This window comes from Diceros bicornis, chromosome 12 (assembly GCF_020826845.1).
Source record: "Diceros bicornis minor isolate mBicDic1 chromosome 12, mDicBic1.mat.cur, whole genome shotgun sequence".
Lineage (NCBI taxonomy): Eukaryota > Metazoa > Chordata > Mammalia > Perissodactyla > Rhinocerotidae > Diceros > Diceros bicornis.
Window position 1 is genome coordinate 50,712,313 of NC_080751.1, and position 12,444 is coordinate 50,724,756.

The 12,444-nt window shown below is 36.9% G+C and overlaps 1 protein-coding gene across 9 annotated transcripts in view; it reads right to left on the reverse strand.

The window, feature by feature from the left end:
- The window catches only part of BIRC6 (baculoviral IAP repeat containing 6), a 239,599-nt gene that overhangs the window by 71,896 nt on the left and 155,259 nt on the right, over window positions 1–12,444 (reverse strand). For all 9 annotated transcript variants that reach the window (XR_009221707.1, XM_058551470.1, XM_058551474.1 and 6 more), the window contains 4 exons: window positions 11,462–11,635; window positions 9,734–9,930; window positions 3,107–3,407; window positions 884–1,101 (listed from right to left, as the gene is read on the reverse strand). Coding sequence is in view for 8 of the 9 variants with exons in the window: in XM_058551470.1 (XP_058407453.1) it covers window positions 884–1,101; window positions 3,107–3,407; window positions 9,734–9,930; window positions 11,462–11,635 (890 nt within the window). In the remaining variant the exon portion in view is untranslated. The remainder of the gene's footprint in view (window positions 1–883; window positions 1,102–3,106; window positions 3,408–9,733; window positions 9,931–11,461; window positions 11,636–12,444) is intronic.

Here is a 12,444-nt window from a genome sequence, read left to right on the forward strand (position 1 = left end):
GATATTTTCTATTTTTGATGCTATTCTAAACTTTTCTTTAAAAAGCTCATTTTAGGGGCCGGCCCCGTGGCTTAGCGGTTAAGTGCATGCGCTCTGCTACTGGTGGCCCGGGTTCGGATCCCGGGTGCGCACCGACACACTGCTTCTCCGGTCATGCTGAGGCAGCGTCCCACATACAGCAGCTAGAAGGATGTGTAACTATGACATACAACTATCTATTGGGGCTTTGGGGGAAAAAAGGAGGATTGGCAATAGATGTTAGCTCAGAGCCGGTCTTCCTCAGCAAAAAGGGGAGGATGGGCATGGATGTTAGCTCCGGGCTGATCTTGATCACAAAAATAAATAAATAAATAAATGAATAAAATAAAAAGTTCATTTTATACTTGTTTCTGTATACAGAAATAACTTATTTTTATATATTGAACCTGGATATTGAATCCTCATTAAACTCACTTCTGCCATTAATTATTTTTGATTTTCCAAAAACACAATCAAATCATCTCAAAATAATGAAGTTTATTTTTTCCTTTTTTTCTTGTCTTACTGTATTGGCTAGAACCTCCTATTCAATAGTCTGACTCTCTAAAGTTCAAGAAAGGAAAGAAAAAGGATATCAGCATATCCTGATAAATGGGAAAGCTTAGTAAGCTATTAAATCTTTTTTGTTTTTCAAGTAGACAAGTTAACTTATGGTTTTCTGAAAGAGCCTAATAGAGAAGAGAACAATTAGTTCACAGCTTCTCTTTTAATTATCCTTTGTTTTAGGGGCAAAAAAGGAACATACAAGTCTCCAAAATATCAATTACTTCAGAAAAAACTATATTCTGTACTCCATGAATTTAACTTAGTTTTTCATAATCTAAAGTATTAAAACTGAGCCTACCTCTGTTTGATTGAGGCTCGAGTTTGGAACTCGTGGGGCATGGTGACTCAGAGCAGAGAGACAGACAAGAATGAGGTGTAGTGCTCCAATTTCCAATGCCATCCGCCTTAGAAGCACACCATCGTCAGTTGTCAAAGGTGTAGTGCTAAACAAGCTACGAAGGACATGGAAAGGAAGAGTTGGAAGCACATTGGCTGATGGAGATTGCAGAATATGACCTAGATTAAAGAGAACTCAAAATTAAAAACATTTGAAAACACTATAAGGAACAACATACAGGGTCACAAATAATAACAATGTAATATAATATTATATATTATATTTATTAGAAAATAACCCAAATACCACAAACAGGATAGCAATATCTTAAAATTTAATAACAGTGTCTGGAAAAGCTCTGTAAGCCATCATATAAACAAACTACAGAAAAAAGTTGAAATATACTCATATGATAATAGTTATAGACTGTCAAAATTAGAAATTAGAACTTAAACTAAAACCTAAAAACTAAAAAGAAGCATTAAAAGTTTCTTGCAACAGTATGAAAGTAATTGCATGCCTTGGGAGTAGTTTCAACCACGAAAGATAATGAAAGAGTGAAACTATCTTGTTTTGTTTGCAATATAGTTTCCTACTATGTTCTAGCTAGAAAGGAGTGTTAAACAAAAAACAAACAAAAAAAACCCACTGCTACATAAATGGTGGATGAGACAACTACTGCAGAAAGGGATATCAGAATTATGCTTTCTAATAAACATTCATTTTATATTTACTAAAAACAGTCTGAAAAGGCATAAAGGCAATTTTTTTTCCTTTTCTGTTCAGCGTTACACCTATGTCTCATAATAGAGTCCTAAAATACAATAGTTCTTAGCCCTCTATCTACTTAAATTAAAAAATCAGATCAAGTAATTAGAAATTCCTGATTTATTGAAATAAGTAGTATATGCAATTTATATATGAAACCAACAACCAGGACTATTTAGTATGTAGAAGCTGTAATTTAGTAACAATTACAAAAACTCAAAATCATGTCAACGTTTTGGAAGAATTCCAGCAATATGAAAATATAAAAGTATGTAATTTGAATATTCAATAACTTCATAGGTACAGGATCCACAAATACATTCATATACTTTTATTAGATTAAATATTCTTTGTTGTACAGGGTTTAACAGGGTATTCTTCCTAAATGGCATATGAAAGACACCACCTCTAATCAAAACCATGTGATTTTAAAATAACATAAAAAAATATTAATTTTCAAATGGAATGGTCATTGACTGAAGAATTAGAAGTAAACCAAATGAAAATCTACTTGCTAGGTAACCCTGTGATTTTTCTTCATTTATTTCCTTCTATTAAACAAAATTGCCAGTCCAATGGAAAGAATCACCATAGCTTACTATTATTATTGTTATTATTATATTTTAAAATACATTATTATATAATATACCATTATATTATTTTCCTCATTTTGTTCTCTTTAATCTAAATATTGCTACCAGATTCACTTTCTTAAAAAAGATTCTCATCACATTACTACTTTAACATGCTTTAATAAATCTTCATTGCTATTCAGAATAAAATCTGAAGTTCTTAATAAGCTTTTCCATGATCTGTTACCAATAACAGCTTTTAAAATGAACTCTCAGTGCTGCTTTTTATGCAAATTTTCATCAGCTAACTTATCCCCTTTATATAATCTGAGCATCCAAACACTGCTCAAATCATTCCTTCTTTCTGAAATAACTCATTTCAACCTAAATTGACTCTACCCTTCAAGGCTCCACTAAAATCTACTACGCCACTTTATTCACATCACTGGGTAGTAAGGAAATAATCTAACACCTGTAAGCCTCCTGTAACTCTTTAGGCTTTTATAACTTGTTAGCTCTATTTGTTTATACACATTCCTTGTTGCTATTAATGGAGGACATTAACTACTTGAGGGCAGATCTAAATACCTACTTCATCTTTAAATCCCTCCAATGATGTCCAGCAGTTTTGTAAGCACTCAGTAACTACCTTTTGTACGAATAAAGAAATGAAAATACAGATTATTTAGGATTTATTATGTCTATTACTGGAACTAAATTGCCAACAACAAATCATCTAGTAGCTAAACTAAGAGAGAAATAAATGATGAATAATAGGCAATGATCTGAATAACTTACACAAGCTACCTAATGTTTAATTTCATTAATAATACTCAACACTTACTTCCTTCTCCATCATCTGTCACTCCTAATACCAGTCGAAGAAGACACTGGGCATGTTTTCTCTCTTTCAGTAGCACTTCAGCATAGCCCGGAAGACGAAGAAATAATCCAAAAGCAGCCAAAGAATGGGCAGGTATAGGAGACATGGTCTGTACAGCTGACTTGATAGGTGGAGGTTCAGCTGCAATGCTTTCTGGTGCTTCATAAACTAATTCCCCTGATTGTTCAATGGTCACCCATTCAAACTGATCACTATCCTTTGGCTTTTCCTGAGTGGTAGATGTCACAACTGGAGCACTCACCTAAAGAAAAAAAATTTTTTTGTTTGGCTATTGGCATCTTTCAACACTAGGTTCAAATTAAAGGCTTGACTTCAAATGATCTCTTTGAAATATAGGAATACATATAAGGACCAATAAAGGGACATGTTTTTAAAAAGAAGCTTCCAAACATTAGGAGTTACACGATATTATGAGTATGGTGGTGTCTGCCAAGTATCTCTACTTTAAAGTTACTATTTTCTCCTTTGTAATTAGTTAAGTATCTGCAGATACATTCTTTGAGACTATGTAAATATCTTGTTTCTCACCAAGCTTTGATCCATTAGAATTAGCATTTTTATAATTCTTGCCTGAAACAATAATTACTATGGGGGTTGCCAAATCGTGAGTTTCTAATTCTATCATTTCTTCTAAATTTATTAGTTGGCACTGAACTGTGAGTAAAAACGTTCCCTTTTTCTCCATCTATTTATTCATTCATTTATTAATTTGTATCACTATGGATTCTAATTTTATTCTATAGGTTATAATCTCTTACTATCATTTTATTTGATGCCCAAGTAGAATCAGATTTGATCAGTGGAACTCCCTTAAAGCAGGCTTCTGTATCTAGCCTCATCTTGTACATTTCCTGCCCCAATCCTAGAATTTTTCCAAGGAGCCCTGGTTTCTTTTAGTGGAAAACAGCATTCAAAAATATATGCGGGGCCAGCCCGGTGGCATAATGGTTAAGTTTGCACGCTGCACTTTGGTAGCCTGGGGTTCACAAGTTCAGATCCCGGGCGCAGACCTACACACAGCTCATCAAGCCATGCTGCGGCAGCATCCCATATACAAAATAGAGAAAGAGTGGGAGAGATGTTAGCTCAGGGACAATCTTCCTCAAGCAAAAAGAGGAAGATTGGCAACAGATGTTAGCTCAAGGCTGATCTTCCTCACCAAAAAAAAAAAAAAAAAGAAGAAGGGGCCGGCCCAGTGGCGTAGTGGTAAAGTTCACGCACTCTGTTTTGGCAGCCCGGGGTTCGCAGGTTCGGATCCTGGGCGCAGACCTACGCGCCACTCATTAAGCCATGCTGTGGCAGGCATCCTACATACAAAATAGAGGAAGATGGGCACAGATGTTAGCTCAGGGCCAATCTTCCTCAGCAAAAAGAGGAAGATTGGCAACAGATGTTAGCTGAGGGCTAATCTTCCTCATCAAAAAATAAAAGAAGATATGGGATATAGATATGCATATATTGCAAGGGGGTGGGGAGGGGAAGTCTGATTTCAGGCCCTAAAAGCAAATAAACCCAGGAAAAACATGCAAAGACACATGTATATATTTGAGTGCATATACTGTCACATGTCACTTAACAACGGAAACACGTTCTGAGAAATGCATTGTTATGCGATTTCGTCCCTATGTGAACATCACAGAGTGTACTTACACAAATCTAGATGGTATAGCGTACTATACGCTTAGCCTATAAGATACCAATCTTAGGGGACCACTGCTGTATATGCGGTCCATTGCTGACTGAAATGTCATTATGTAGCGCATGACTGTATAGACAAAATTTCTAGCCTATACTCTTCAAAAATGTCAAGGTCATGAAAGACAAATAAAGATAGTAGAATTGTTACAGATTAAACGAGACTAAAGAGACAACTAAATGCAATAGATGATTCTGAACTGGATCTCTGACCACCACCTCCCTCAAACATGCAAAAGAAAACTGAATTTTGTTTTCTTTTGGCCTTAAGAACACTAGTGGGACAACTGGCAAAATGTGAATAACATCTCCTACTGTTGTCTACGAGTCCCATTTTCTTGTTTCTTTGCATGTCTAGTAATTTTTCTTTATTATACACCACACATTGTTGATGAGATGCTGTAGTAACTCTTAATTCTACAATCTTCCTCTGGAGTGTGTTTAGTTTTGTTTTAGCAGATACTTAAATTACTAGCGGGTCACCTTGAACTTATGGAGGCTTTTGTAATTTATTAAGAGAGTCTATTTTGGTTTTGCCCTTATTTCTCAAATGAATCCCTTACTACTGGGATGTCATCTTTACTCTTAATACGTGACTCATTTGCAATTCCAATGGAAAAGGTATGATTTTTACCTCTAACTTGGCAGGACTAGAACCACAATTTCTGTCTCCTCCGTGATGACAGAAGCTGAAATCTCTGCACAGCTCTTTCAGCCTTCCAGCTCTTGCCGGCCGTCAAGAATCCTACGTATGCATAATTCAAGAGCCAGCTACAGTCGTACAGGAATTCATGTGCACAATTCGGAGCACTCCCATCTGTGGCTCCCTCCTTTCTGAATTCCTCTCCATTCAATTTCTAGTCAATATGGAAGAACCAACCTCCTCTGGCCAATAAGACTGCAGCTTCTGCTTGAGTTCTACCTGTCCCACTCCACACAGACTGAGGAGTACTCTCAGAAGAAAAGTCATATAGGCACTAATCTCATCCAATGTGGTTTCATTCTTTCAGTTGTTTAAATCCTCTCCAATATCTGCCTGCTTTTGGTCACTCTCCAGAGTCTTTAAATAACTGTTTATTTTTTAAATATTCTGTCCAGTGTTTATAATTCTATATACAGGAGAGTTAATCCTGTACACGTTATTCTGCCATTACCAATTTACCTTTTATGGAAGGGATGGTGGTGGTGAAGGATTGTACAAAATTTTCTTCACTGGGCATAAAATCCTAGGATAGCAGATTTTTCCCCCCTTCTAGCACTTTAAAGATATAATCCCCTGGGGCCGGCCGGTGGCGCAAGCGGTTAAGTGCGCGCGCTCCGCTGCGGCGGCCCGGGGTTCGCTGGTTCGGATCCCGGGCGCGCACCGACGCACTGCTTGGTAAGCCATGCTGTGGCGGCGTCCCATATAAAGTGGAGGAAGATGGGCACCGATGTTAGCCCAGGGCCGTCTTCCTCAGCGAAAAAAGAGGAGGATTGGCGGATGTTAGCTCAGGGCTGATCTCCTCACAAAAAAAAAAAAAAAAAAAAAAAAAAAAAGATATAATCCCCTGAGTCTCAAGGTTTCTATTGAAAGATTAGTTGTCAGTGTTATTGTTGCTGTTTTTAAAGTAATGGGTCACTTCTTTTTGGCGGGTTTTAAGATTTTTTCTTTGTCTTTGTTTCTAAGCAGTTTACCATGATGTTTCTAGGTATGATGAATATCCTGCTTGGGTTTACAGAGCTTCTCAAATTTTGGATTGAGGTTTTACATCAGTTTTGGAAATTTTCTTCCTTTCAGTATTGTTTCTGTCCCTTTTTCAATCCACTCTTTTTCTGCGACTATAAAGTCACGTTAGAATTTTTCACCTCTAGCTATATATTCATATAATTCTTATGTTCTTTTCATTCCTTACACATTCTATGCTTCAGTTTGGATGATTTCTTTTGATGCATCTTCCAGTTCACTAATTTTTGTAACCTGTACTATCTAATCTGTTGCAAATCCATCTAGCAGTTTTCTTAATTTGAGCTGAGTTCCCAACTCATTCTATAAGGCTGGTATTACTCTGATACCAAAACCAAAAAAGATATCACAAGAAAGTACAAACCAAAAACTGTATTCATTTCTTATTGCTGCTGTAACACATTAACACAAACTTAGTGGCTTAAAACCACACAAATCTATTATCCTAAAGATCTAGAGGTGAGGGCTGGCCCCGTGGCTTAGCGGTTAAGCGTGCACGCTCCGCTACTGGCGGCCCAGGTTCGGATCCCGGGCGCACACCGACGCACCGCTTCTCCGGCCATGCTGAGGCCGCGTCCCACATACAGCAACTAGAAGGATGTGCAACTATGACATACAACTATCTACTGGGGCTTTGGGGTGGGGGGGTAGGAGGAGGATTGGCAATAGATGTTAGCTCAGAGCCGGTCTTCCTCAGCAAAGAGAGGAGGATTAGCGTGGATGTTAGCTCAGGGCTGATCTTCCTCACGGGAAAAAAAAAAAAAAGATCTAGAGGTGAGAAATCCAAAACACATCTTATGGGGCTAGAATCAAAGCTTTTGATTCTAAATATCTAACGTGTTCCTTCTGGAGGTTCTCAGGGAGTATCAGTTCTTTGCCTTTTCCAGCTTCTAAAGGCTGTTCACATTCCTTGGCTTTTGGCTGCTTCAGTTGGACCTTTGCTTCCCTCATCACATCTCCTCCTTTGACTTTGCTACCACTGTCACATCACGTCCTCTATGCCTGGCTTCTCTTTAGATGGCTGAGGGGATTCATGAGTATAACGATTAATCTCTTCAAATAGCCCTCTGTGTAACTGAATACTCTAATATTTTGATTTTTCTGAGGCACTAGCAAAGGCTGAAGAACCACATCCTTGGCTTTTTCTCCAGAACATGCTTTTCTGAAAGTGATCTCTAATTTTAGTATCTTTTGCAATCTGGACAGGCTGAGAATTTCCCAAATTGTCAAGTGCTGGTTGCTTGTTGCTTAATAGTTCTTCCTTCAATTTATCTCTTTCTTCTCACATTTTACATAAGCAGCAGGAAGAGAAGACGCACCTTCACACTTTGCTTGGAAATCTCAGCTAAATATCCAAGTTCATCACTTATAAGTGTTGCCTTCCACATTCAGGACACAAATAAGCCAACGTTCCTGCCACTAAAAGACAAGGATCCCCTTTCCTCCAGTTTCTAATAACATGTTTCTCATTTCTTCTAAACCTCACCATTAGCACTTTTAACAACTGTATTTCTACCAACAGTCTGCTTATGACAATTTAGGTATCCTCTAAGATGATATAGGTTCTCTCAAACACGATCCTCACTTCCTTCTGGGCCCTCACTGGCAGAGGCTTTACCATCCATATTTCTACTAACAGTCTGTTCAAGGCAATCTAGGCTTTTCTGTTTATCATGCTCCTCACTCTGACAACTACTCAATTCTAAAGTCACTTCCATACTTTTAGGTGTTTATTATAGCAGCACCCCACTTTCAGGTACCTATCAATAATATAATAAACCATACTGAACAATGAATTACGAAAATCATTTTCATTGAGCAATGACAATCTTGGGAATGATGGAGTCTTTCCCACTTTAAACTTTTAGCTATGTCATTTCCTTTTCCAGCAAGAAAGAAAATTTTACTCAATTTTTCTGTATCACCTTACATCATCTTAAAATAAAAATATATTAAGCTTTTTGAACAGCAGGTAAGCAATAACCATTTACTGAATAGGTACTGTTGTAGGTTGAACTGTATTCCTCCCAAAAGATATGTTCAAGTTCTAACCTTGAACCTGTGAAAGTGACCTTATTTGGAACTAAGTCTTTGCAGATGTAATCAAGTTAAGATGAGGTCATACTGGAATAGGGTAGGCCCTAAGTCTAATGATTGCTGTCCTTATAAGGAGAGGGAGACACAGAGACACACAGATACACAGAAGGAAGACAGCTATGTGAAACTGTAGGCAGAACTGGAGTGATGCAGCTATAAGCCTGCCATAAGGAACGCCATCAACTGCCAGCAACCACCAGAAGCTAAGAAGAGGCAAGGAAGGATTCTCCCCTAGAGCCTTTACAGGAAGCATGGCTCTGTTGATTTCAAACTTATGCCTCCTTGATTTTGAACTTATAGCCTCCTAAACTGTAAGAGAATAAATTTCTGTTGTTTAAGTCACCCAGTTTGTGGTACTTAGGAAACTAATGCAGGCATATATATACTAGGTACATGAAACTAGAGAGAATAATTCCCCTATCTTATTCAACAAACATAAAGAACTTGGTATTTACAAGTCTCCATGCACCACACTCTCCCTTCATTAATTAAAAAACATTGAAAGTATACACATCAACAACAGTAACATTAATGAACAGGTGAAATTACTCCCCCCTCATTAATAAAAAAACATTGAAAGTATACACATCAACAACAGTAACATTAATGAACAGGTGAAATTAATGTTTTTAAAACTACATAAAATGGAGATGGTACCTAAAAGAGGAACAAAAGGTAAGTGAAAAGAAATAACGTATTTGAGTAGTAGTATACACTACTATTTTACTCTCCCATTTCCAGTTATATCCATAATTCATATCACACCTAAAGAAACACAGAAACAAGAACGTTACAGTGTGACAACTATAAAATCAAGGTAAATGCTACAGTGTAATGAGTTTGGCAAACGTGCTCAGTCCTCAACATTTCTTCAGTACCAACTAACTCTCACAAAGCTCTGTATAGGTTGACCTCTGAAGATTTATATAATACTCAAAGACTACAAGGGAAAGGGTACTTCCAAAACGTTAATTAAGTTATAAAACAAACAAACAAAAAGAATGAAGGGCTTTGCCATGGAATGATATATTCAATTAGCAATTTTATTTTACCTGTTGAATTACTTCTGGATATAGCATGGGTAGTCTTTCTGCAATAAGAGCCAGTCCACCCATTCCTGCAAAAACTTGTAACGGTGACTGAATGGGACAGGTTTCAAGTAAAGATTCATCCAATATCCCATCCATACATTCATCACTTGGAGTGAGAGCCTCATCTTCTGGACAGCTACCAAGTAAATCTCCATGATCTAGAACAATAAATTATAAATAATAGGGAAGGAAGGATCTATTTCCATAATACTCTTTCATTTACAAGGCAGATATTGTTATCATCTCTCTATTCAACAAAAGAGCATAAATATCTTAAGTTATTCAGATATAGCTGTATTAAGGCTGGATGCCACAAAAATGTTTAAATGACTTCTGATGTGAGTGCCTCCTACAGTCTTGCTACTCAAAGATGGTCCATGGACCAGTAGCATTGGCATCACCTGAGAGCTTCTGAAATGTAGAATCTCAGGTTCCACCCTAGACTTACTGAATAATAATCTGTAGTTTAACAGTGTTGTGTAGGTATTTTATAAGCATATTGAAGTTTGAGAAGCATTGTCCTTTAGGGCACAGTTGTAAGTTACATTCTATCTAAACATAAGTAAGTCTTCAGAGACTCACAGCAAATATTAATACATGTAACGCTCTCAAGTCTCCAATTAGGAAACATTTACTTCTCTTACTGAAAACTAAAAATTATACCATATTGGTTAAACCCTGAATCACTGAGAAAGGAAAACCAAAAGGTTAGTATGTTCACACATAACCAGATTCTATAAACATTAAAAAAGACAAATAATCCTGCTGAAAAAATGGGCAATGGAAACATACTAAAATTCACCAAAAAGTACAAAAGGCTAATAATTAAATATTGAACTTGAATCATGAGAAAAATTGAAGTTAAAATAAGATGATATCATATCACACTATGAAAATCATTGCTTGAAAATAATTTATAGCAGTGAAAAATTGGAAACAATCAGAATGTTTCAACAATCAGGGCAAAGAAATTTTGTTACAGCCATATGACAAAAATAGGTAATAAAAACGCACATTTATAAATATTTAATGGAATATGTAAGTAAAAATAAAAAGGTAAGAAAATGTATGATCCTGCCTCTATTTGAGAGAAAAAAATGTTTATGAGCATGAAATACCACTCAATATAAATTATCAGTAAATTGAAAATTCTAAATTGGGGTTCTCACTTTGATTATAAAATACAATTCACATGACTCATGCAGAAATAATGTTAGAAATTAAATGATGCTATAAGAGGAATTAAGATTAATTTCCAATGGAAATAATGGCAATTTTTTATATTTGCAAATAACTCAGTCATGAAGAAAAATATCTCTTAAGATGATGCAAAAGGGGTTGACCCCATGGCCGAGTGGTTCAAGTTCTTCATGCTCCACTTTGGCAGCCCGGGTTCGTGGGTTTGGATCCCAGGCATGGATATACTCCACTCATCAGCCATGCTGTGGAGGCGTCCCACACATAAAGTGGAGGGAGACTGGCACAGATGTTAGCTCAAGGCTAATCTTCCTCAGGAAAAAAAAAGAGGAAGATTGGCAATAGATGTTAGCTCAGGGTGAATCTTCCTCAGCAAAAAAAAAAAAAAAAAAGATGATGCAATAAAAACAAAGGTAAATTAATCATCAGCTATAGAAAACCCTGTCTGATTGGATTACAGACTGTAATTTTAAAGGAGTATCATACACATACCTTTTTCAGGATGTAGTCTTTTAAAAGAATCTGTTTTTGACAGACTTGGGTCCGTGATAACTCTTGATCCCAATTTAACAGTCAGATCTATTGAGCGGTAACCTTGAGGAAGTTTTCGGTCATATAGGAGAGTTAAAAGTTGGGCAAGTGTCATTTCAGCTGGCAATGGCTGGCCTAAAAATGACATAACTAAATTAAACCTGGAATTCAAGAGGGAGACATTTATTTGATTCGATTTACTCAATTACTGACTGCTTTTATTGGTAAGAATTTGATTCTGACACCAATTTCAAAACTACTTAAAATCAGCCCATGGAAAAGCTTACGAAAATTAAATCTATTTCTGATATGTGTGAACAAATATCTACAGAAATTGCTGATTAGTTGCTAACCACTTACACCAAGATCTTCTGAGCCATGACAAATTTAAACAAAGGAATAGGGCCGGCCCCGTGGCGTAATGGTTAATTGCGTGCGCTCTGCTACTGGCGGCCAGGGTTCGGATCCCGGGCGTGCACTGACACACCACTTGCCAGGCCATGCTGAGGCGGCATCCCATATAAAGTGGAGGAAGATCAGCACGGATGTTAGCTCAGGGCCAGTCTTCCTCAGCAAAAAGAGGAGGATTGGCATGGATGTTAGCTCAGGGCTGATCCTCCTCACAAAAAAAATAAAAATAAAAAAATAAACAAAGGAATAGACTTCCCATAAAACTGGAGATGGCAAATCTTTTCCATAAGAGGCCAAATAAATATTTTAAGCTATGGAGGCCATACGGTCTCTGCTGCAACTAATAACTCTACCATTGTAGCATGAAAACAGCTATGGACAATATACATAAATAAATGTGCACAGCTATATTCCAATATAACTTTTCTACAAAAAGAGGCATCCAGTCCAATGGCCACAGTTTGCTGACCTCTGCTATAAATTAACAATGTAGAGTTAAGAAGGAAAATCCATTCAAAGTTAGTTGGCAATTT